The sequence below is a fragment of the Parasteatoda tepidariorum genome, chromosome 4 (assembly GCF_043381705.1).
Source record: "Parasteatoda tepidariorum isolate YZ-2023 chromosome 4, CAS_Ptep_4.0, whole genome shotgun sequence".
In the NCBI taxonomy this organism is placed as follows: Eukaryota; Metazoa; Arthropoda; class Arachnida; order Araneae; family Theridiidae; genus Parasteatoda; species Parasteatoda tepidariorum.
The window spans coordinates 68,911,350-68,937,056 of record NC_092207.1 but is presented as its reverse complement, the minus strand read 5'-3'; the positions used below and the strand labels follow the sequence as shown (position 1 = coordinate 68,937,056).

General features: G+C 30.4%; 1 protein-coding gene across 1 annotated transcript; it reads left to right on the top strand.

Moving 5' to 3' along the window:
• The first annotated feature begins 516 nt into the window (after positions 1–516).
• Positions 517–25,152, top strand: LOC122270771 (acid-sensing ion channel 1C-like). Its single transcript, XM_071180369.1, has 13 exons — positions 517–573; positions 3,206–3,315; positions 5,965–6,088; positions 6,994–7,121; positions 9,686–9,798; positions 12,602–12,768; positions 13,893–13,991; positions 15,549–15,648; positions 17,654–17,711; positions 21,018–21,069; positions 21,156–21,178; positions 21,301–21,373; positions 24,860–25,152. The coding sequence occupies exons 1-13, from the start codon at positions 517–519 to the stop codon at positions 25,082–25,084; spliced, it is 1,329 nt and encodes a 442-aa protein (XP_071036470.1). The 3' UTR covers positions 25,085–25,152.
• The last annotated feature ends 555 nt before the right edge of the window (positions 25,153–25,707 follow it).

Below are 25,707 nucleotides of genomic sequence, written 5' to 3'. Positions count from 1 at the left end.
GGTATTGGCATTGGCTTGTTGGTAATTTATTTAAACCAATAGAAGAAAAAGGGTGTGTTTCTTGTTTTCAGTGGCGCCATCTACAAAGAATACGATTTTAGCCACGCAAACGTCACTGCCCGTTTATTGGATGGACAAACTCATACATCCACAGATCGTAATTTTGACTTGAGCCAGAGATTTATCAATTTCTAATTCAGTACACCCAAAGGTGTGTTTGCAGTTGGAACATGAAAGACTTTGTGACCCGATGGATTTAACGTGCACCAGTCCCCATACGATTTCTTGGACATGGGACCAACACCTTACCAACCTGACTATACCGGCTTTAGATTTATAGTTATGAGAGCATAATTATCTTTATTACACTACTAAAAAATACATGATTTTTTTAACAGAGAACTTTTGTTTCTGTGGTATGTTTAGCAAAGAAGACGACAACAAACTTACACATTCTCTTGATTGATAGCAAATAAACTATTGTTGTCATCTGACAATTTCGAAATTTATCTGAAAATGGTGTTTTTGGAAGCAAAAAGAATTTACAAATTGGATAAATGCATTGAGCTTGGTGTAAGCATGTTCTATTATTGTTGTTTTGATTTAAACACACACATTAAACTTTAAAGTATATATGAACGCTGAACTTTGTGTTTCCTTGATATAAAATATTCGTTAGGGGCCGTTCAAGAAGTACGTACATCCCGAAGGGAGGGAGAGGGGATTTGCTATTTTGTACGGTTTTGTACGATGGAGAGGTATTATACAAAGTACGTAAATTATAAGCATACACCAAATTTAAATTTGACTTTTTCCTACATGATTTTCCCTCTTATGATGGACTTGATATTAATCAACCACGAGGAACTTTTCCATCATTATTTTCATCTCAAACGTTGGAGCCAATAGTAAAAGCTGCTATTAATCAAAAAATAGGTTTGAACTCCATCACAGAAATACCATACGATGCAGCAAACGCAAAAAAACGCAAAATTTGTCCTACTTGTGGTACGTATTTTGCATCTTTAACTTGTTTGAAAGATCACAAGAAAATATGCGAATCTTCTTTTCGAATCAACAAAGTAGGACCAGTTCGTGTAGCAGCTCGCCGATAGAAAGAACTTTTGGTTATCCTCCGAAACCAGGAAAACGAAGATGATTCAGAGTGGATCGTAGATGATCTCGTTGATGACGATAATCTAAACTTTTCATCAGTCGCAGACAAGAGTAACGCTGAATTGGCGTCTCTCGAGAAGCATTTGGAATGTCCTTGGGAAAATACTGTAGATTAATTGTATTGATTGTAGGAAATTACAGTCGAACTCGTTTATAATGAGCACAAAGGGACCGTAACATGTACTCGTTAAATCCGAGTGCTCGTAATAAACGGGTCCTTAAGGCAGACGTGCAACCAGAAGAGGGGGCTGCTTGGGAGGTCAAATGATTGAGTTGACTTAAAATTTAATTAATGCTTACTTACTTTAATTACATTAATTAATTTAATTAAATATTTATCTTAATTTAGTGACAACTAACCCCTCCCCCCAAACCAGCAAAAAATTTCTAGTTGTGCTACAGTCTTAAAGGAAAGGAAATATAAACGGAAAGAAAAATAAAGGAAAAGATTCTTACCAAAACATTTATTTTTTTCATTAATCTACATATTTAAAATAGTTTGTCAGCTTACTTTTAACTCGCTCATTTCATATCATTTTGAAAAAAAGATAAGACAGAAAGACTAGAAAGATGAGAAAAAAGATTGCCAGACAAAAAAATATTGCTCTCTAAAACCGGGTCTTGCTTGTTAAAAGCGACTTTTGTTCCATAGACTTAACATTGATCCAACCAAATATTCTCGTTTCCCTCGTTAAATCCGAGTTCTCGTTAAATCCGAGCTCGTTATAAACGAGTTCGACTGTATTATGTTGATCAGATAAGATAGTTTTATTTATTGATTCAAAGATAAAGTTGGGTGTTATTGTTTAAATAATTTAAATGAATAAATTATTTTAAATAAATGTTTAATTTTATTTAAAACATAATTATTTTAATATTTATGAAAAAGGGGGGTAGATTAATAAAATGTACGTACTCTAAGGGGGAGGGGAGAGAGTAAGACCTTATGTACGGTAATGTACGAAGGGGGGGTTAAAATTTCTCCATTTTTGTGTACGTACTTTTCGAACGGCCCCTTAATACATTTTTGGAGTTTTTATACACCGAATTCGGAGAAATATTATTTCAGTTTTTACAATGTATAGCGACATTTTGTATTATTAAAAAGTTTGCTAAATCGAAGAATCCTAAAAATGAAGGCCAAAAATTTTATTGCAATCTAAGATAGCCATGGAACGTAGCTTTTAGGGAAAGTATCATTTACAAAGATATTTTTTATTGATTCTTTTTTTTACAAAACGTTTATAACATGTGTAAAAAAACCATTACTTTAAAGTAAAGTATATATCTTATCTTTAATCGAAAATAACGAAATCTTGTAAACGAAAAAGGTGGGGAAAAATGACTTGTAATTCTTTTTACATTCTTTTTTTTTTTAGAAATAAATATTTTTATATTGTTACCTTGATAACTTTTCTAATATCGTGCCAATGTCATTTAATGAAATGATCTGGAAAAATATTACAAAAAATCGATATTGACGGAAATAGGTACGTGCCATTGGAAAAGATTTTAACTTATTGTAACCAATAAAAGCATTTTTTATTCAAAAATCACTAAAGGAACATTTTTTTCTCCTCACCCTTCGTATACTTACCAAACATTAAATTCATTTTAACCCTTACAATTTTCATTTGAAGTTGAATAAAGGGATGGGATTATTTTATTTATTTATTATATTGTGTGGATTGGTGTTTGTTTAAAAGAAGAAAATGATTTGTCAGAATAGTTTTTCCGAGAAGACTTCACGAACGACAGAATATTGAGGGAAACGCTAAAATTCATTTTCTAAAATTGGTTTTTGAACTGATTTTGAATTTGCAAATATATTATATCTAGATTATATATTATAGTTTGAAAACAGATTCTTTTGTTTTGAAAAAATATGAAGTTCTGTGTTAGATTTAAAAGACTCCTGAAAAATTCAGTAATTACTGGTATTCCTCAAATTGTGGTGACTAAAAATACGTTCAGGAAAAGTATTAAACTGATAGTCTTTTCCTGCTGCATTTTTGGCTTCTTTTGGCAGACTACAACTTTTCTAGAAGTCTATTGGTCCTATCCAACAGTTGTTGATGTTCAATATTTTTTTCCAGAGAGTTTTGATCTACCTGCTATTTCCGTTTGTGACTATAACGGGTTTGTATCAGTATTAAAATTACTTATTCTTCGTAAAAATTTATTTTATAGCCGTCGTTGAACAGCCGATCCAATTGTGAGTTTACGACTACCAATGTTCAGCCTTGTAATTTTGAGCCCAATCCAGAAAACAAGTGAACTCCCCTGGATCAAGTATTGGGAGAAATTTGTCTTCGTGGAGGATTTTTGATGCAGCAAACGCATATTTGCTTTACATGAAGAGGAAAACCACGAAAAACTCCCACGGTTAGCTTGAGATAAATTAAAATAAGCTTTTTTTTTTTCAAAGAAAATATATTGCTTTTTTTTCATTGTAAAGCTCAGATTATAGACTTAGAATTCCTTGCGAAACTAATTTCAATTTTATTTAAATTATTTTCGAAATTAGTCAAATTAAAATTGATAACTTAACTAAATTGATAGTTAAATCGATAATTTAACTTTTTCTACTTTATAAACGATATTAGAGAGATTTTGCAAAGCGTTACCGTTCTAACATTGACGCTATTTTAGCTTCACTGCGCATGTTCAAAAATTTAGTTACAAATCGCTGTATCACAAAAGGGAAGAAAATTAAGTCAGCGTTACTGTTAGCTTAAGACAAACTCTATGCAAAATATCACTGATAATTCAGTTTTTTCTTTAAAGAAAAATGACACAGCGTCACTAAAGCAAGAAGAGTTACTAATTTTTTTTGTAAATATAATTCATTTCTTATAATACGATATTAGCCTTACTATAATCATAGGCGATATAATTTACATAAAATATGTCCCGTATCGCTTACATAAGAGAAAATCATAAACATTTTATTTCCATGATGAATTTCTATCATTTGTAACAGATTATGTGATTAATGATTGGTTACAATGGTTGTTGCCAACAGAGACTCATATACTGCATGATTTGGGAACCAAGTGAGAGATATCAATGTATTAATTTGCAAGGAGTATGACGATAAATTCCTTTCTTAACTCTTAAAATTTAGAATTTTAAACAGCGAAAAAAAAGTGTGTAAAAGATTGCCTTTTTCATATAAGATAATTTAGTCAGGGTATGCAATTGATCTAAAACTAAATAAATTCATTATTGATTTGATTAGATCGGAGGTCTAAGTTCAAAAATAGAAGAAGCTCTATTTATTTCAAATTTATATTGTTTTCTGTTTTAAAACGTCAAGAATTTTTTCTTGCTTACCCTTCCAATCTTTAAATAATAGTTGAAGAGATAAATGCAATAAAAATTAGAGGGATGCAAAAACAAATTAAGGTATTATGAATAAAAAAATAAATAAATAAAAGGTAGTTCTTTTGTTTCATAGTAGTAAACTAAAATGCAAAAACTGACTTATCTTTTATCCTTCAATGTTTTTAATTTAATCAATCTTCCGACGACTTAAAAATAAGTATTGATCTTTAGTAAGGTGTGAGGAAAGCGGCCTCCTTTGATCTGGAACAAGAGTTAGGTTAATATAACGTTTTCGCTGTAAAGCCGGTTTACAGTTAACGTTGTTACGTCACAAAATGAAAAGAAAAATCACGCGTTGCTTATTCGATTCAGACAGAAAAAAAGGAGGGTTACTAATTAAATTTTAAGGAAAAATAAAAAAAATCATTACTTATAATACTTATCTTAAACCTCATTAGTTTATCCGATCTGATTTATTTTACAAAAAATGTTTTCAGGATAAAGTCAAAACCATTTTGCCAGAAATTTCCTGAACTCTGCTCTCCATATAACAGTCTGGAGGAATTCTGTATAGAAAACAGTCACTTATGTGATCTAAATTATTTGCCTGACAATGAATCGGTGAGTAAACATTCCTGTGCATGTAATTACATTTTAATTTATTAGAAATGACACGAGTCCGAAAAATTAAAAACATTTAAAGGTTGTTTTTCTTTGCAGTTAAAAATATATTTCTCCTTATTAGTAGAACTCACACTGTTCCTTTAAAACTTTAAAAAGAAGTGATGAATATAAAACGTTTTTCCTACTTCTATTTGTAATTTTTTTAAAAAAAATGTACAATAAAATGAAGAGTTATCAGATTTTTAAGCGTTGAATCTCTTACTGAATATTTTTTTTTATTATCAAAATAGGTTCAAAATTGCATTATTTTTTTTTATTGAGTATTTCAAATCTACATATATTTTTGAGTTAAAATATACAGAACTTTTTTGCACGCAGTTTGATTTTTTTTTCAATGCAGAATTAGATCACAAAAAAATATTGTAGAAAATTGAAGGAGAAAAATTTTGAAAATTTATCTTGGTAGAAATATGAAAGGTAAAACGTATGAGTTATAAAGGTAAAACGTATTTACTAATGAAAATAAGTAAAGTACATACATGCGAAACACTCATTATAAATTAAGTTTAGGATGGTTAACTTTGAGACTTACCTTATAATCCTTACATTAAATTTGCGTTTCTTAGCGATTTTTTTTTTGCCAGTTAAAGTGATCTTTTTTTCTTCATTTTTCTACAAAGCAGCACACTCGCGCAAAATGCTGCAAAACAGACTTGTATATTTCCCAGAAATAATATTGTTAATGAATNTAACAAAAAAAAAATCATTACCTATAATATTTATCTTAAACCTCATTAGTTAATCCGATCTGATTTATTTTACAAAAAATGTTTTCAGGATAAAATCGAAACCATTTTGCCAGAAATTTCCTGAACTCTGCTCTCCATATAACAGTCTGGAGGAATTCTGTATAGAAAACAGTCACTTATGTGATCTAAATTATTTGCCTGACAATGAATCGGTGAGTAAACATTCCTGTGCAAGTAATTACATTTCAATTTATTAGAAATGACACGAGCCCGAAGAATTAAAAACATCTAAAGGCTGTTTTTCTTTGCAGTTAAAAATATATTTCTCCTTATTAGTAGGACTCACACTGTTCTCTTAAAACTTTTATAAGTGACGAATATAAAGCGTTTGCCTCTACTACTATTTGTAATTTCTTTTAAATGTACAATAAAATGAAGAGTTATCAGATCTCTAAACGTTGACCCTCTAACTGCATAATTATTTTAAAATCAAAATAGGTTCAAAATTGCGTAATTTTTTTATTGAATATTTCACATCTACACATATTTCTGAGTTAAAATATACAAAACTTATTTTGCACGGCAGTTTGATTCTTTTTTTCAATGCAGAATTAGATCATAAAAAAATATTGTAGAAAATTGAAGGAGAGCAAAATTTTGAAAATTTATCTTTGTAAAAATACAATTTATTTTATGAGTTATAAAGGTAAAATGTATTTACTAATGAAAATATGCAAAATACTTACGAAACACTTATTAGAAGTGAAGTTTGGAATGGTTAACTTTTAGACAAGTCTTACCTCATAATCCATACACCAAATTTGCGTTTCTAAGTGATATTTTAGTTTTATTATTTCTTATTTTTTGCCAGTTTCAATTGCTTTTTTTCTTTTTTCTTAGAGCTACAAAGCAGCACACTCTCTCAAAATGTTGCAAAACATACTCGTATATTTCGCAGAAATAATATCGTTAATGAATGTAATTTAATTACTTTTTATGTTGGTGAATCATAAGCAAGTAATTAAATTTAAAGGTCATTAATTTATGAAAAAAAGAATGACCAGCAATAATGTAAATTTATTGTAATTTTGTGTTTAAAATAATATTTCCTTTCTAGTTCCCTACTGTTAAACCACGTGATCTCCCATCATTATCACGAGAAGAATATCGAGATATGGGAACACAAATTGAAGACATCATCGAGGAATGCTATATAGTTCACAATCAGAAAAAGAGGAACTGCACGTAAAGCCTTTTTTTTTTTTTTTTTTTTTAAATGCATAAATGAATTAACTTTTAAAGTAACTGAGTTATTCATTTAACTCTTAAAGAGAATAATAACAAACTGAATACTCAAACCACCCGGAAACGAATTAGTGTGTTTGGGAAACTAAGAGCTTTTCGAATGAAAATATAAATAAATAAAAAATGGAAATAAATAAAAGAAAGTATAAATTAATGAAAACATGAATATCAGGCATAAGAACACACAATTTCAGAAAAAGGTGAAAAAACACTGGAATTTGAAACTTTTCTTTTAAAAATCAATAAAGCAGAAACAGATGACTTTTTGACTGTTTTAAAATAAATTTTTATCAAGACATTTTATTTATTATTTTTTTTGAATTTGTGAAATTTTTCTTAAACGTTCTGGTAATACTTAACATAATGCATGGTTTTCAGAATCACATTTTAACGTACTCGCTTTGTCGCAATTAGCTTATATACGTGATTTTCATTATCGCATTTTCAACAACTATTGCTATGTATTTCAAAGTGATTTTTAAAATTTTAATTTCTTTTTTTAAAAAATGCTATTATGATCGATAAATTTCAAATCGCGCATTTGAATAATCCTATCGCCTAATCGCTTATTTTTTTTTTATAACCGTCGTTGAACAGCCTACCTAATTCTGGGTTAACGACTACCACTTCAACTCCGTAGCCTTATAATTTTGAATACAATCCAGAAGACAAGGGAACTCCTGGATCAAGTATTGGGAGAAATTTGCCTACATGGAGGACTTTTTGATGGAACTATCCCGCATTTACGTTACATTAAGAGAAAAACCACGAAAAACTTCCACAGTTAGCCTGACGGTAAGGGGACTCTAACCCACGCTCCGCTTACCATTGAGGATTTTTTACGTCAGCACTGTGATCGGTGCGAGCCGAGTGCGGAATTCGCATAGACCAGTCATCGCTGAGATTGGGACCCTGGTCAGCTCATTGGAAGGCGAGCGCTCTATCCCCGGAGCCACCACGGCTCTATGACACACTATTGCCGTAACTATTCAATCTCAAATCCCAGAATTTTATCATAATACGAGAATTTTGCACGTTTTTAAACAAAATGAGTGAAGCTTGGCCATAGTAAACGTTTTACGCGAGAGAAGAATAAAAGTATGTAATGTTTTTGCTCTGTAGTGAAATACTACTTTAAATGCAAAATTCTGGATTTCTCTTCCGTTATATTTAATTTTTTATCTTATAATAGCTGGAGCTGGATAAAAATCACACGAAAATCTGGAAAAAAATTATAAAAGGGAGGAAATTAACAAAAATTTGGAGGATTATCATCCCTGATAAATGAAGTATATTGAATGCAAATGTTGTTGTGGTTTCTAATGCCTCTTGCCAAATACCATCAAGCCTGCTTGGTGAAACCAGACAAATTTACGGTAGAGGGTACGTTTCTCGTTCTTCAGTGGCGGCATCTATGACCAAGAATATGAATTCAGCCGCACACACGTCACAACTCGCTTATAGGGAGCAACCATTCACACATCCATTCATTCATCCACCGATCGTAATTTTGACATGAACCAGAGAACAATCAATCTTCAATTAAGTACCTCTAGAGGCATTCATTCGTTATGGGAACACGGAGGACTTCACGACCAGACAGATTTAACGTATACCAGTCACACAAAGAATCTTCGGCTGACGGGGATCGAACTCATGATCGCTTCGACATGGGCCCATCACTCTATCAACCAGGCTATCCCGGCCACATATAAATTTTTATGGTTCAATATGCCACGGAGTTGAACATTAGAAGTCGTAAACTTTTCGGTTTACGACTTTGGTTTACGTTAATGTGGTCGGCTGTTTTACGACGGATATAAAAAATAAAATAATATATGCCGAAGAGGACGTGATGACTCAGGGGATAGAGCGTTCGCCTTCCAATGGAGTAAACCGAGTTTGAATCCGAGGGATGGCTGGTCGATGCGAATTCCGCATCCGGTTTGCACTGACAGCAGTGCTGACGTAAAATATCCTCAGTGATAGACGGATCATGGGTTAGAATCCCCTTACCCTGAGGCTAACCGTAGGAGATCTCTTACATGTAATGCCGATGTGAGTTAGTTCCATCAATAAGTCCTCCACTAAGGCAAATTTCTCTCAATACTTGGCCCTTGTCCTCTGTATTGGGTTCAAAATTACAAGGCTACGGAGTGGAACATTAGTAGTCGTAAATCCACAAATTGGGTCGGCAGTTCAGCGACGGTTATAAAATAAAAATAAAATATGCAGAAGAAATAGAAAAATTTGTGATTTTTTAATTTTCTTTTGGAGCACTAACACTCGAAAACTAAACTTTAAGTAATTTGTTCACTGTGCTGAAAAAAGTTTTAATTAAGCTACTTACATTCAATTTTAGTAAACTAATTCACAAACTCTGGATTATAATAACATTAAAAAAGACTCTTCAATGTATTAAAATGTGAAATGGCTTATATTTTTCATTCTGTTTTATTACTGATGCTATTATGTTTCGCTTTTTATTTTTTATTTTTTAACAGAGATCCCGTAATTTTGAATGTGTTTGATATCAAGGCCATACCAAGCAATTGTTACACATTTAACGGCTTAAAAGGAAAGAGGACTGGCTCTATGAAAATCAATATAAAGTCTAGTAAGTCATTTGTTATTCAAAGATTTAAGCAATTTTTTTTGAAATTTAGAATGCCTGGTCTATTTTTAAGGATTAAGAAATCCAGAGTGAGCCTTCAAATTTCTATAGGTCCTATAAAATTTGCAAACAATGTTTTTATCTCCTTTGAGAACTTTGAGGGTTAAAGATATTGTGAAATTAATAATAGCATGATATTAAATAATATTTTAAAGTAGTTTTGCTGCCCAACAGATTTGCCTTGGTTTCAGATTTTTAAATTATTCCACCTTTCTTTTTTTATTCAATTTATTTCTCTTATTCTTTTATGTAGTATTATAAATCGATATGTATTTCAGAGTATCCGTTAATAACAAAACAGCATTTTTGTGACATTCAGGCATTTTTTAATAGCCGTCATTCTGTAAGCTAAAAAAATTGATAACTGATATTTTCATTTTCTGAGAAACTATAACATACACGCTATATATTATTGATATTTCTTAGACATTTTAATGATTTTATTGAATTAAATAAAATGACGCGTCAATCCTATATTTATTAAATGTCTGAATAGTATTACGGTCATTGCATTAATTTGGCAGTGGCTTTTAAAATACAATATTTTATCAATAAATAAAAGTTTATACCTATTTTTTAGTAGTAAAATGGAGCCCATTTCAATTTATCTTTTTAGAGTCTTTTTAACGCTTTTTATAAACATAAAAATGTGATAAACTTACCAAGGAGCAACAAAATGTTTTCTTTCTTTTTTTTAAAATTGAATTTAGAGAGATAAATCTAATTTAAACTACGCAATAACATCAAAGATGTCCTAGGCAGAGGCTGAAATATATCACTCTATTATCATCCAATTAATGGGACACCTGCAAGCAAGTGACGTGGGTAAAAAAACCCTAGCAAATGAAGAAATATCAGTAAATTTACATTTGCATTAGATTGAAGTTTATATAAAATAGATCCTGGTTTTGGACAACCTATGCATTTCAGTCTTTTTAGAGGAATTATTAAGGGATTTGGAAAGGAATATATAAATTCAATAAAGTATAAATAAATGAATTTATAACTCACATAAGCAAGCTCCAGTTCTAGTCTGCTAGTCATATCTTCTGCAATTTGCTACACATTTCTTCCTTTTCTCGAGATCTGTTGGAAATATTTACATTAGACAGCCTTCTTTTCAAACTGTTTGCCCAATTCATCCCTGCACAATTACCCATATCAATAATTTTAAGCACGTAAAGGGGCTTCAAACTCTCACGCTAATGTTAACACTATGTAACTAGCGCACTTGTTTGCTCCATAATGGCGGATAATTCAGCTCCCACTATAGAGGAACCTTACAATAAAGGAATCTCAGGAGTAAACTTTTAACAACAATTTTCTTAAAGCCACCAGTCGTCGGTCATGTATCGACGTTTGAAGAGCTAAATTTTTCGAAGCTGTAATTTTTGGTGTGATGTGCGGATGATGCGAAGTCGAACTTTGAATTTTATGCCAATATTGGACTACGACTCACAAGAAGAAGAGACAGGTTGTTTTAGATAAGAGCACATTTATTTACAGGACGAGGACATTTTACATAGGAAGACACATAGGAAAAAAAACTATTTTTAGACATCATTTTTCTTTACACTTATCGCTTGTTTTTCTATATTTTTCATATTTTTTGTATTATGTTGCCAATTTATTACAACTAAAATATTTTTTGCTTTCTTATAAAATATCGCTTAGGCGAACCTGCAACAGAGGAAGTTTTCAAATGCAGCAAGTTTGAAAACAGTTCTATACAGCTGGCTTATCTGAAAGTATTCTTTCCTTCTTTTTTTTTTTCTTTTTATAACTTTGAAAAATCTCTCAAAAGTTTATATTTAACATTTAATTAAAAGGTTTCGCATTTTTTGTTGTTGCCCCAAGCTTAAATAAAAGAGTTTTATACCAAGCAAGTTATTAATATTATGAGTTTTGCCCATTTTTTAAAATTTATTTTTTACTAACTCTTGACTTTGAAAATAATTCAGCGAGCAAAGCGACTTTGAATCACGAAATCTCGATCAACTCTCATCTCGACTTTGGGGGTTGAGTAGGGATCGTATAGTCCTCTGGTATACAAAAATTTAAAATATAAATTGAGTTCAATTTATGTATTTAATTTAAATTATAAATGAGTATGTGATTTTAATGGAAATATATTTACCTTTTCAAAATTGATTATTTACTTAAAAAATATAGTGCAAATTAAATAAATATTTTTTTTAATAAAATTTACTTGTTTATCATGGTATTCGCCATGTATCCTAAAAATACAAACTAACTCTACCGGAAGTCTTGAGGCTCTCTTCTGACGTCATAACATTCTTAACATTCCGGGTTTGCTTGTATATACTCGGAGAACTCAGTTATTCTAAATTTTACTTTTAGACTGTATTTTTGAGAAAAAATGTGTTTTTTATATTTAAAAATATCAGATGAAGATATGAAAAAAAAAGTAGTTTGGGAAATCATCCTATATTGATATGCAATTATCTGACCGTTGAGTTGAGGATTTATTTAGTCTACTTGAAATTTTTCTATCATATTTTTTTGTCTGAATCTTCTGCCGGAAGTTGAAACAACCTCTACAAATACTGCCCTCTACCGTGTAGAACATGAAACACGGTCGGGAATAAGGTGAATTGCCGTGGGATTGTTTTTGATTTATCTTTGTGTATTTAGAATTACTGTATAGGAAATGTTGAACTTTTCGATATACATACTATTTTTTAAACAAGCTAATTTTCAGTTAAGCTATTTTGTTTATTTTTAGAAGTTTTTGTAAGATTGAAGTCTGAAAGGGGTTCAGCTAATCGATTTTATACAGGATCACCGTTTGCTCTACAAGTATGCCTCCATTCCCCATACGGCATACTCAATCCTTTTTACAATGGATTTGCTGTTAAGCCTGGTTACAATTATCTAGTTTTCCCCTCAAAGGTAAAACTTTTAATTTGTTTAAATTTTTTTTCCTTCTTATTCACAAAATGGGTTTCAAGCTGAACCCATAAAATTCGAGGAAAGTTATTCTAAGTGGTAGTAGATAGGGATGGCATCGCATGCCATGCTACGAAGAAAAAAATTGCATCATTGAAATTGAATTCGTAGCTACTAACGCCTTTTTTGAATCTCACAATCACTCTTGTATTTCGGAATATCGCTAAGAGATGTCGCTTATATTACAAATTTATAGTATTAGTGTTACCTTTGCATGTGAAAATAGTTATAATAGTTTTGTGATAAATATGATTTTCACACTCTGATGCCCAAGATTGATTGTAAAATTGTTTTAACGGTATGGTTGGAAAATTATTTTCCAAAATATTTTATACTTAATTTTACAAATAATTTTATGCAGAGATTTATCTTAAACACCTTTAGGCAATAGAGTTAATAAATATGTTATCACAATGTATCTTTTTAAGATAAAACTTGGGTGCATTGCAGGGAAATCTGGAGATCAAATCAATGGACGGGACATCACAGATTTAACCGCCGATAGATCAAGCAAAAAACTGCTTGCTAACAAAAATATTTTACATTTTCGAATTTAAATTAGAAATAAATTAATTTTCAGCAATACAAAAAAATGCTCTTCTTTGGGTCGAAAATTCGAAAAAAAAAATGTTTGTACATTTTAAATCTATCATCAGAAACTTGGTAGAGAAAAAATAATGGATCTAGGTGGTGAGGAGAGGATGCAACTACTAGATGTAAATTTTTGTAGCAAATAAAGTAAAAATTGATAGCTCGGGATATCGTTTATCTTATGCAATTGACTGATGTGCACAAGTTTTGTTTCTCAGAATTATCCTTATTCAGTATTCAAAATATATTAAAGAATCATTATTTTTTTCATTATACGATTTAATTCTAATCGACAAGTCATCGCTGGGATTCGAACCCAGTTCACCCTACTGGAATGCGAGCGCTCTACCTCCTGAGCTAATTAATACAAATTTGTTTAGAAAAACATTAAATTAAGGCAATTTTATTTGATACATTTTACTGAGATATTTTATAATTAGATAAGATGCATTTAATTTGATTTTGCTTTGATGTAGGAAGTTAATGAACGGCTTCCCCCACCCTATGCAAGTATGTGCTACAATTACACCCAAATGTGGGAAACGCGCTCTGGTTTTGGACCACTTTCAAAAAGAGTAAGTTTATTTTGTCTTTAGTCTGTGGATGTATGATTTTTTGAAAGATAACCGTTTTTTACTGGAACGGCCTCTAAACGTTATCGCTCTTTTCTCGGTGACGTTATTAATACGTATCAAAAATTTAATAGCTATATTAACATGGGCTGTTTGTAAAGTTATGAAGTTTTAAAATTATACATATGAAACTAACCATCTAAAATCAAATTCTTTCTCATGAACTAGTTTCATTGTGGACTGATCGTAAGGACATTTTCCAGTAGATCACTGAAGTCAAGCATCACTGGCAGTGGTCAGTGAGCAGGTGGGTGACCACTTCGATCAGAATCAGATCTGGTCTGCGAAGGAATAGATGGTGTGTGGTAACGGTCCTCGTTAAACTGTTCTACCATAAAGTGCTCGATCTCGACAGCAGGTCGTCTGGCTACCAAAGCGAAAGAGGATGCATCTCCTCTGCTGAGGAACAAAGTTGTGATACCTTCGGATTATCCTCAGGGATATTCTTCAGATCGTTGCCAATGGCGTACTGTGTAGTTCGAGTGCGGCGTGAATAAACTACCACTAGTCCCGTGAAATATTTGTTATTTTTAATGACATTTGGACTAGCTCGCCGGCCATTGGTCCTTTGCAAATTAAGTCAGGAAGGTACGCCTTTTGTTTGACGAGTGAACACCGCAAGGGTGAAAGTACGTCATTGCTCAGATCGACCTCATATGGATAGATGGCAGCACTACTCATTCGTGAGGCCATTTCCTTAATTTAGCCATAAATCTGAAGGGGAGTTAAATTTTCTTCAGATCTTCTTACCCACGGTACTCCTCAGGCACCGACCATAGGTGATTTCACAGATTTTACGACCATATATATCGCATGCACTTGGTGAATTTTAACGGAGTCGTGGATCGAACATCGGCCCCTCCGGACCGGAGTTCGATTCTTTAACCATTGGGGATTCCACAGCCCCTATGAAAGCAGGATTTATTCAATCTGCCTAATGTTTTTCTCCAAGGCGCTCTTTGGGTTATCAAAAATGTATACATCCAGAAAATTAAAAAAAGTGAAAAGCTTTTTAAGTAAAAAATATACTTTTTATTAAGTATTTATTAATATTTTAAGTATGTTTGTTTATGTTTTCTAATTTGTATACTAGTTTTCATTTAAAAATGCTTTTTAACATTCATTGATAAATGTTTACATTTCAAAATAGAGATTTGTTATGCCCATATGTTTTATGTACATTAAAATGAGATTCTATTTTTTAATTTTACAATACTCTGTGTAAAATTTTATTTGATTGATAATTTACAGTTAATTCTAATAAAAGCTTTATGTTTATTCATAATTTTTGTAATAGTTAATTTAATGGTGAATGGAAAATTTTTGAATTGTAAAGCATACAATTTTAACGTAATTTGAAACTAGTATCTACTTTAAAATTAGAAATTCCAACTGAATTATGCGAACTGTTCGTTTCTCAAATATTTTATTTGTTACTAAGTTTAATTTTTAGAGCATTATGGTAGTGCGTCTAATATACATTTCTTTTATTTGTTGTAGCTATGCACAGAAGAATGTCATTTAAATGAATCATTGGAGCACTTTGAATGTGTGGATCCTTATTTTATCCGGTACCCTAACATGGCACCTATTTGTCCAAGTAAAACATTCTTTTAATCTAAATTCTCATTTAATATTCTTACATTTTAATAAATTATACATAATTAATGCTTTTTTTAGTTTATATTTTATTTAAGCTTTTTGTTAATTATTCAATTAAGATTCGAGAGTCTTAACATTACAAAGAGAACAAGGTGACAAATTACGTATTGGTTCTAGAAACAAATTAAGTTCTACAGCTTCCGAAAGAATTTGAAATTTCTTTTCTTTGATGGAGAAATTTTAAGTGCTAAATAACACCCAACTATTCCATCAGTCTACATTAACACCATACTTATACTAGTTCCTCTATTCCCAACTTATTATTATAACTTTAAATACCCAAATTTTTTTTAATGAAATATAGAGCTATTTCTACTTTTGCAGCCCAGGCTATGTGCTATAGCTCCTACTGTTTTACATATTATTAGTTTTTTTATTTCAGAAATTTTCATCTGAAGTTTAATTTTAATACCACCTAATTTTAACAAGTCAATCGTAATCTATTATTTCTTTAGTTTATAGTTTATTGTAGGTTTGCTATAAATTATACAATGAAGATTTGGAAGGCTTTACATGACAAAACAAAAACAAAATTGTCCAATAATGTAGTGGTTTTGGAGTCTATTTAAGTTCTAGAGTTCCCCCCAAAATTGACTTCTTTTTGACAGAGGAATTTTGAGAGTGATAAATAACACAATTATTCCAGCTGTCCGCATTCCCACAATGATAATTCTAGCCTTTCTCTTCCCAACTATTATTATTGCCATAAATAAATTTTTTTAAAAAAGAAATATAGAGATATTTGCAGCCCAGGCTGCTATAGCCCATACTGTTTCCAATATTCTTTTTTTTTTTTTCAACTACAGAAATTTTTATTTTTACTTTTGCAGCCCAGACTGCTATAGCGTCCACTTTGGAAAACTTTTGCGTATGTGTGCTATAACTTCTCTACTACATTATTGCGATCGAAAATCCTAAATATGACATCAAAGAATAACAAACTTGCTTTGTGATGCATTAATAGGCTGCTTACACACTGTTAGAATCTTCATTCTAAAATTATGGTAAAATAACCGGCAGTAGTCTGGAACGGTAAAAATTCTGGCAGATTACGGTAAAGAACATTTTTTATCATTACGGTTTTTTAACCATTTATAACAAATATGGTTTCAAAACCGTAATTTTTTTTTATCTGGACGTTGGAAATAGTTCAGAAGACTTATGGTGCTACCATTGATGGTGAATGAGAGCATCGTATTCCTATAGTCAAGGGTCACAAATTGGGGAGTGCAGGACACTGAAAATACTTTATGTGTTAGAAATATTGTGGTGTCAACACTAGGACACTGCCCCCACCCTTGCGGTCATGAGATTGACAGTCCAGCCCTCACGGCTATAATATGTACCCATGTGTAAGGAACTAACTGTGATAAAATTATGGTTGTTCAGCAGCATTATCTGAAAGCAGTTAATAAGAGGTTTTTGTCACAGGCAACAGTTTGAATACCATCTTATTTATGTTTATTTGATTGTTTTGTTTGAATACGGTAAAATAGCAATAAAATTGTTATTTAACCATTTTTTCCGAGAAATTTAGATCAATGCACATTCAAAAGCTACAGGTTTAACCCAAACAATGGATAAGCACATTACTATAACTAGATTCCAAATTTATGATTATAATTGTATCGATTATGCAGTTCATATAGGTAGAAATAACACTAATAATAATGACTTTTGCCAATATTTTATAGTTTTTGTGTATTATAAATCAATTATTTTGAGACAATTCTCTTTTATTCACTTTTTTTCTCTCTTAATTCTCTTTTGAGACAATTCTCTTTTATTATATTCGCATGCAGTCTAATTTTGGAATGTTTAAAATACCATGCTTATATTTTTATTTTGAACATAGTTTATGAATATTTTATACTGTGGAAGTGTTTGGTTAATAGAAGAGAATGATAATTATTTGAATAACAAAGATTATATGTTCCTTTTAGCTAAACAGGAAAGGGATATATATTCGGAATGCAAGGAATTATGTCCTACAACTTGTAAGTAAGTATCAACATTCGGCGATTTAATAACCAAGAGTTATCAAGTAGTCTAAATTTTTTGAAAATTATATATGAATCACAAATACCAGAAAAATTACCCACTCAGAATATAACGTTTTACGCTGAATAGAAGGAAATCGTATCCCAATCGATATATCTAATAATAAAGATGTTGTTAAAGTTTTATATAGATACAGGTCAAATTCTGACTCCTACATATATATGCGTTTGACATTGCAATCCAGACAAGTGAGGTATTTATTCCAGTGTATATTTTAAGCAATCGATGGAAAAATTTCAGTTCAAAAAGCACTTAAAAGTTACAAAAAAAAAATTGCCTACAAAAAATAAAGTATATACTTTCTAGCGTTTACCTGCTTAAAGCTTTTCTAATATGTTCAAGAAACAAGCTGTAAGTTATAGTTTTATAAAATGCAAGAATTTTCTTTTTCAATACAGTGATGATTTTACAGTAAATGCATTTTGTATCCACCCGTAACTATAATTTTAAATTTAACGAGCGTGATACTGATACTTGAACATTAAAGTTAACTTTAATTTTCATAAAAGTAAAATATGTTTTGTAGTTTTATATTTCAAGAGATTATAGCGCTTATAACTAATAATATTTGGATTGTTGCCAGGAAACACGATTCTTTTTTAAATTTGTATATCTGGTTACATCTGAAATGCAAACTTTTTAATATCTATTTATATGCTTATGTATACGTGTGTATGCATGTACCGCATAAGAATCCGCAATTCCGCACCAAATTCGGCATACCTACGTTCAAAAAAATGGTGGAGCTAACTGCCTAGTACTTAAAAATTCCCTTTGACTACCAGTTCACGCGCTACATCTCAAAGAAGGAGTTTTTCATAAGATTTCTTAAATATTTTATAATCAGCTGAGGTGGCTCAGGGGATAGAGTGTTCGTCTTTCAATGAGGTGAACCGGGTTCGAATTCCAGTTGATACGAATGCCACATCCGGCTTGCACCGACCACAGTGCTGACGTGAAATATCCTCAGTTGTAGACGAATCATGGGTTAGAGTCTCCTTGCCGTCAAGCTAACCGTAGGAGGGGGGGTTCTCGTGGTCTCCCTCTCCATGTAACGCAAATGCTGGTTAGCTCCATCAAAAAGTCCTCCACGATGGCAAAATTTCCCAATACTTGGTCCAGGAGTTCCCAATACTTGTCTTCTGGATTGAATGCAAAATTGCAACGTTACGGAGGTACGTTAGTAGTCGTAAACCCAAAACTGGGTGGGCTGTTCAATTGGGTAGGACGGTTATAAAATAAAATATTTTATAATATGAGAGAAGTGGTAGCATGTTGCTATAATTAATCAAAAATTAGTTCTATCGCATTTTTTTCGAATTTTTTATCTTTGATTTCAAATGTTGGGTCGTTACAAGTACAAATCTGCGTTAATAATTTCGCTAAGTAGGGTAATGATGTCCCCGAATTCGGATTTCAAAAGTCATATGAAGCCAAGTGTTCATTATAAAGCGTGTTTATTATGAAGCGTATATTATTAAAGCTTGTCTCTAAAAACTTAAATAATGGAAACTTAACAAGAACTATAAAAATTGAAGTTATCTAATAAGCCATCGAAAAATTGTGGTACGAAGAACAGAAATAAAGAATGATTTTAAAATATATAACCGCAAAAATAATAATTTATAGGTAAATTTTATTTCAAAAATTCAACTGTTTGACTTCGGTAAGAAAAAGAAGTACGATACAAATGCATTTGTAATGTTTGCTTAAGATGCGTTGTCGTCTGATCAGACTATGATGGTTTTTATTCAGCAACACGCTATCACTGTTTTTCTGCTTCAGTTGCCAAAGCACGTTATGAAAAAAAGTCATTATGCATTTTTCAATATAATTTTTATGTAGTTGTTGAAAATAATGGTTAGTTTCCGTAAAATGAAAAAAAGATCAGAAAGGAAAAACTGAATAGCAAAAACTGGACTGTGTCAAAATCCCGGTATAAATTTTACTGTGAGTTATTAGAGCACTGATGCATTAGCCAGCTGATTCGATTACCTTCACAGTTGCCACTTATTTCGGTTGGACATAGCGTCTAAAGGACAATTCCAATGGTCATAGAACACGATCTGGTGGGAGGTCTTCCCGGCACTTGCCCGCTCTTTTTGTTGCAAAAGAGGGAGCAACAATCAACAGAAGAGCAATGTTTTGTGCTTCAAGACTCTCTGAGTCTATATCACTGAAAGTCAGGAAAAGTTTGCCAAATATACTGTATACCTCGTGCATTTTTTGTGCTATGACTGCTTGTGCTCTAGTTTCAGGTCAACTCTACGAGATTTGAAAATAAAGTAAAGTAATCCATTCTAATCCAACCCAGTAAGGCATCGTGCAATCGTCTTATATGGTAACACATTCTCACCTAAAGCTTCAGATAGTCCTTGATTACAATGAGGTCTATTCTTGCCACGGGAATTTAATCCACGATCACTGTTCACTTTTTGCAAACGTAATTTCTAGCAGTAGGAACAGACTGACCATTTCAATGTTCTACAGCTCTCTGGGTTAAGTTGCCATTATTTTATCTACATTTCTCAAATGATAATAAGTTGTTATATCGTCGAACACAGTAAGCTTTAATCGAAAAACTAATTGTTTAAAGTTTATATTTTTCAATTCTTTTATGTTATATTGGCGTATTGTTATACCTTATTTGAGATAGTTTAATAAAATTGAAATTAGGTTTTCAATTTTGTAAGCATTTTTATTTATTTTAATGAATACTGTACTTTTTTTATTCGATTTTGTGCAAATATTGGAGTTTGACTTTGTAAAATTACACAGTTTAATACGATGGAAAAGTTCTTACACTTTCATATTGCAATTTTTCTCGATCATAACTAAAAAAACAACAGTAAATTATTATTTAAAATTATTTATGAGTTTTGAAATTGCCTCTAAACAGTTTTCAACTGATGTAAACTGACACTGAGAAGAGGTGAAAAATGTAAAAATAATTTCATGAGAGTATAGAATTTTCGAACTCGATCCTAATTAAAATATCAGTATTTTTTACAATGTTATCCTAATCAACACGCTTATATTTTGCAACATTTCATGTTGTGCTAACATTTTTTTGGTAAACGAATAACTTAGTTTATTAGCGGGAGAGAGAAGTTACAACATGAATTTAGGGGTTAGCGGGCAGCTGCGAGTGGAGGGTGTATTCTCCTAAGCATTTATTGTTTCTTGCTGAAAAAAAATACGTGTTTATTCATTTTTCTGTTTTAATCTCTTATGTTTTTATTGCAGCTCAGAAGAAATTTCGGTAGATGTGCAAGAGTTACCTCTTCCCAGATATGAGGTAGGCATTCGCAACTTTATTTAACCATTTTTCTTGAAATTTTGTATTATCTTTTTTTAAGAATTTAAATGTTTTAATTTTTACAGAATGCAAAAACGAGAGATGAATTGTAAGTAGCTCTCTTTTTTTTATCATTGTTAATATTTTAACTTATATATCTTAAATACATTTATTGAACCTTGAACCATCTCGTAATGTTTATAATTCATCCAGTATTTCATATTACTTTAGTTCCAGAACTGCAATATCATTTAGTTTCAACAGGATGATACTTGTCAGATATAAATACTCTCCAAAATATGAGGTAATTGTTTTTTTAATACCTAATTCGAATTTAGTATATGTTTTCGAATTTTTATCCATGTACAGGGTGTTGAAAATCAATGTTTATAACTGTAATGTGTAAAAACATTTTGTATTAAATTTTACCCCTTTTTTTCGATTTGCGTATCCTACTATACCGTTTGGATTTGAGGAAATTTTTCTTTCTCAGACAGCTGTTAAATGAGAGCCATAAGCGTAACACTTATTTACTAATGACTAAAAAACACTTTTCAAGAAACTTACGAGATGTTACTTTATATGTTTTTCCATAATGTGTTTTTTGTTAATTTTTCTTTGGTTCTGGACTGTGGCATGTTATATGAATTCACACTCTTTCTAGTTGGGCAATCGTAAATTATAAAAGGAATTAAATGATCCATAACTTTCATAAACAGTACAAACCTTCAAATAAGCATACTTCATTTGTTTTACATTTTGATTTGTTTTTTGAGCAAATAAATTTTTTGAGCTTTTTTAAACAAATAAGTTTTTTTATAAGATACAATTGATATCTTAATGAGAATTTCAGGAAAATTATTGTACACAGAACTCAAAATCATAGAATTGTAAAGCTGTGGTGTTAATCTATTCTTTATAGTGTTTATGCTTAGTTGTTGATTACAGTATATAATATTAACACTTATCATAAATATTTTTCACCATTATTTGTGTATAAATTGTTAGATACATATTCAAATACAATTTTGAAGAAAAGTCAAGTAAATAAGAGAAAAAGTTTTTACTTTATAACTATGCGACTTTAAATTCTAAATGCAATGATGCTTCCAATGAGATTAGCACATAGTTTTTTTAGAACACATCAATATTTCTTTAAAAAAATGCTTATTGGATGCGAAATATTTCTATTAAATTTTAAAAGCCTCTTGCTAAGTTTTAATATAAGAGAGAAACTTTTTACTCGAGTTCGAAATACTTCTATTAAATTTTAAAAGTCTCTTGCTAAGTTTTAATATAAGAGAGAAACTTTTTACTCGAGTACGAAATGAGTAGTCTTTTTATTTAAGAAGATATATTTAAATATTAAGAGAAAGNTCGAGTTAAAGGGAGTAAAATTCGAGTAATCGAGAATAATTAACATGAAATTGAAGATAAAAGGATCGGGACCACTTAAAAAAATCGAGTTATAGTAATATTCGAGTTATCGTACTTCGAGTTATAGCGAATTGACTGTACTTCTATTAAACTTTAAAACTCTCTTGCCAAGTTTTATACAAGAGAGAAACTTCTTACTCGTGTTTGAAATGAGTAGTCTTTTTATTTAAGAAGATATATTTAAATATTAAGAGAAAGCTATTTTATTTTGTTTGCACTAATGACTAGAATTTTTTTTAAACACGGACACTGCATAAACGTTTTAGAAAGGTTTAATAAATTAATAACGCATTGCAACTTCTTTAAATTTTCATAAATGTTTCTGTAACATTATCTTAACGATATATTGTTCTGCTATTATTGTAAAGCAAATACATCGTTGTCCATATGTTTTAATTTAGTTGTGTTTGTAAGTTTTTGAGAATTGGTAATAGGTAACTTAGAAATGCTAAAAGAGAACTTTATAATAATAATAGATAATTTCATGTTTATGTTACAAACAGTTAAGTGCTATAAAATGACTAAAACGTATTTGTAATGCTTATGAGACTTTTCAGAGCCGCAAAAGAAATTTTTTAAGCGGTTGAAGAACTGCTGATGTTTCGACTTTTTTCCGTAACAGATGGCGTCATAGAATCTTTCTAGTCAAGAAAAATTGTTTTGTTATTTTTTTTTTGTTTTCCGTTCAGTTAGTTCGTAAGGTAATATGGCCGATGAAACATCAATCACTCATATACTATTCAATTAAATTTAGAATCTTAATATTATTCAATAAATAATGCACTTATATTCAATTAAATAAATGATTAATAAAATTCAGCAAGATTTTGAAAATTACTTTCTTCTGCTAAGTTTTATAGTTTCGTTTGGTCACATTGTGTTTGTTTCTTTAATTTTTATGATTTTTCTATTATTTGATTTTTATGTTTATTAAACGTTCACTTCAGCTGACATTTGTATGTTTAAGAGACGTAATAAAAATATTTTTGAAATATTTATAAACATTCTTCTATGTTTTTAATGTTAGAAAAAGTCATTATGTTTCAGTAATATTGCTATTTCTAAAATTGCTAAATAATGCTATTTCTTTCCCAGGAAGCAATAAATTCTAAATAACCCTTATGGAAACAATGCATTTATTATAAACACATTCATATAAAATAATCAATGAATTTTTTTTTAAAGATATTATTGCCATTTAAAATAATTTTTGATCATATTTATCATCCATTTTAAACGGTTTTCTGGAATATTTGCTCGTTTGCTTGACAGGGGACAATAAACTACATCACAACCTATTTCAAAATGGTTGCCAAGTTTTGTGGATAACCAGTGCAAAACAAAACACAATAAATAAATAAATAAAAATAAATAAGATAATAAATAAGAAAAATAAAAAAAATAAGAAGATTAAATAAAACTAATTTACAGAGATGGGCAAAATTAAAAGGTAAAATTCGTAACTATTTCCGAGCAATATATATTCCCTTAATTTATTTCAAGTACAATATAGCGAATTAGTGGCACACTGGCACCTACGATAACAAAGTTAAAACAAAACACGAAAAATAAATAAAAATAAATAAACAAGTAAAAATGAATAAATAAATAAAAATTGATAAATAAATAAATAAAAATAAAGAACAAAAAAAATAATAAGATTAAATTGATCTAAATTTACAGAGATAGACAAACTTAAAGGGTAAAATTCGTTACTATTTCCGAGAAATATATATCCTCCTAATTTATTTCAAGTACAAGTACCAAGGAGTGGTACTCTGGCACCTACAATAGCCAAGATAAAACAAACTGCAATAAATAAATAAATAAGAATTATAAGTTATTATCTATAAAAATTATAAATAAATTAAAGTACAAGCAGTGGCACTCGGGCATCTACAATAACCAAGATAAATAAATAAGTAAAAATAAATAAATAAAAATAAATTAATAAAAATTAAGAATAAAAATATTTTTAAAAATAATAAGATTAAATTAAGCTAAATTTTCAGATGTGGGCAATCTTAAACAGTTAAATTCGTAAATGTTTCCGGGCAATATAAATTCTTTTAATTTCTTTCAAGTATAAGTACTAACTAGTGGCACTCTGGCACCTACGCAATTTCAGCTTACGAGCAGGTTCCGATACAGGAATGTCCCTTTTATGAATAAAAGTCACAGATTGAAATATTATGAGCGTTCTTAACTATAATACCCATTAATATAATAATAAAAATAATCGATAAATACCCATTTTTCCTTAATAATTTTTATAAAAAAGGTGCTAGAAAGTTTTATTTATATAAATTTTATACTTTATGTATCACATTATCATTTCTTTTCTTTTTTTTAGAGTGTGGCTCTATTTTCTTACATTGGAGGATATTTAGGTTTATGGCTAGGAATATCTTTGGTTGCTATTTGTGATATCATAGAAACAACGCTCCTGATTGGACAATGGATAATTGAAAAACTTAAACGTCATAAACGAATTAAAAGCAAAGTTCATGCCCAAAATTCAATGTTTGAGCCTCCGGAAAAATTTAGTAAACATCAAAACGAAATGTGGATTTTATAACTTATGCACTAATTATTAAAAGTGTAGTAAAAAATAGAATTTTGTTAATACTCTTAGATATCGAATAAACTTAGACATTGAAATATTAAAAACGAATTGCTTATTTCAGCTCATCAAATCACCCAACTATGGCCAAGCACCTACCTCCAATTTTTAGAATTTTTTTTTTTTATGGCTATGGCAGTAACGTTATTGCCAGTTGGATTGCTCTTGAGTTGATACCTTGAGTTGAATCGAACTCACGACCTCCAAGTCTCCACCAGTGATGTGAGCGACACATTAACCTGATTTTTATTTATTATATTGTTTTTAATAGACACTGTTTAAACGTTTATGATAATGCTTATAATTTTTTGCGAAATTTATAGCTTTACTTTTTCATATGACGTTTTAGAATTGGTAGGCATTTTTATGAAACTCAAAAATAACAAAATCAACGAAGATACTGAATAATATAAAAAGTAGGAATTGGGGCAGAAAAAAAACTACGAAAAAACAGGAAAGCAAAAGTATGAAAAATTTCAAAAACCTTCATAAATCTGAAATATTTGAATTATTGAAATGGATTCTTACAATTGGGTATACTATAGCCTACGTCACAGATCGTGTTATTCCTACTAAAT

Coding starts and splice junctions, on each gene's coding strand:
- LOC122270771 (XM_071180369.1), top strand. CDS start 517: ATGGTGTTTTTGGAAGCAAAAAGAATTTACAAATTGGATAAATGCATT. Junction 15,649..17,653: donor CATGGCACCTATTTGTCCAA/GTAAAACATTCT, acceptor TGTTCCTTTTAG/CTAAACAGGAAAGGGATATA. Junction 17,712..21,017: donor TTATGTCCTACAACTTGTAA/GTAAGTATCAAC, acceptor TTTTTATTGCAG/CTCAGAAGAAATTTCGGTAG.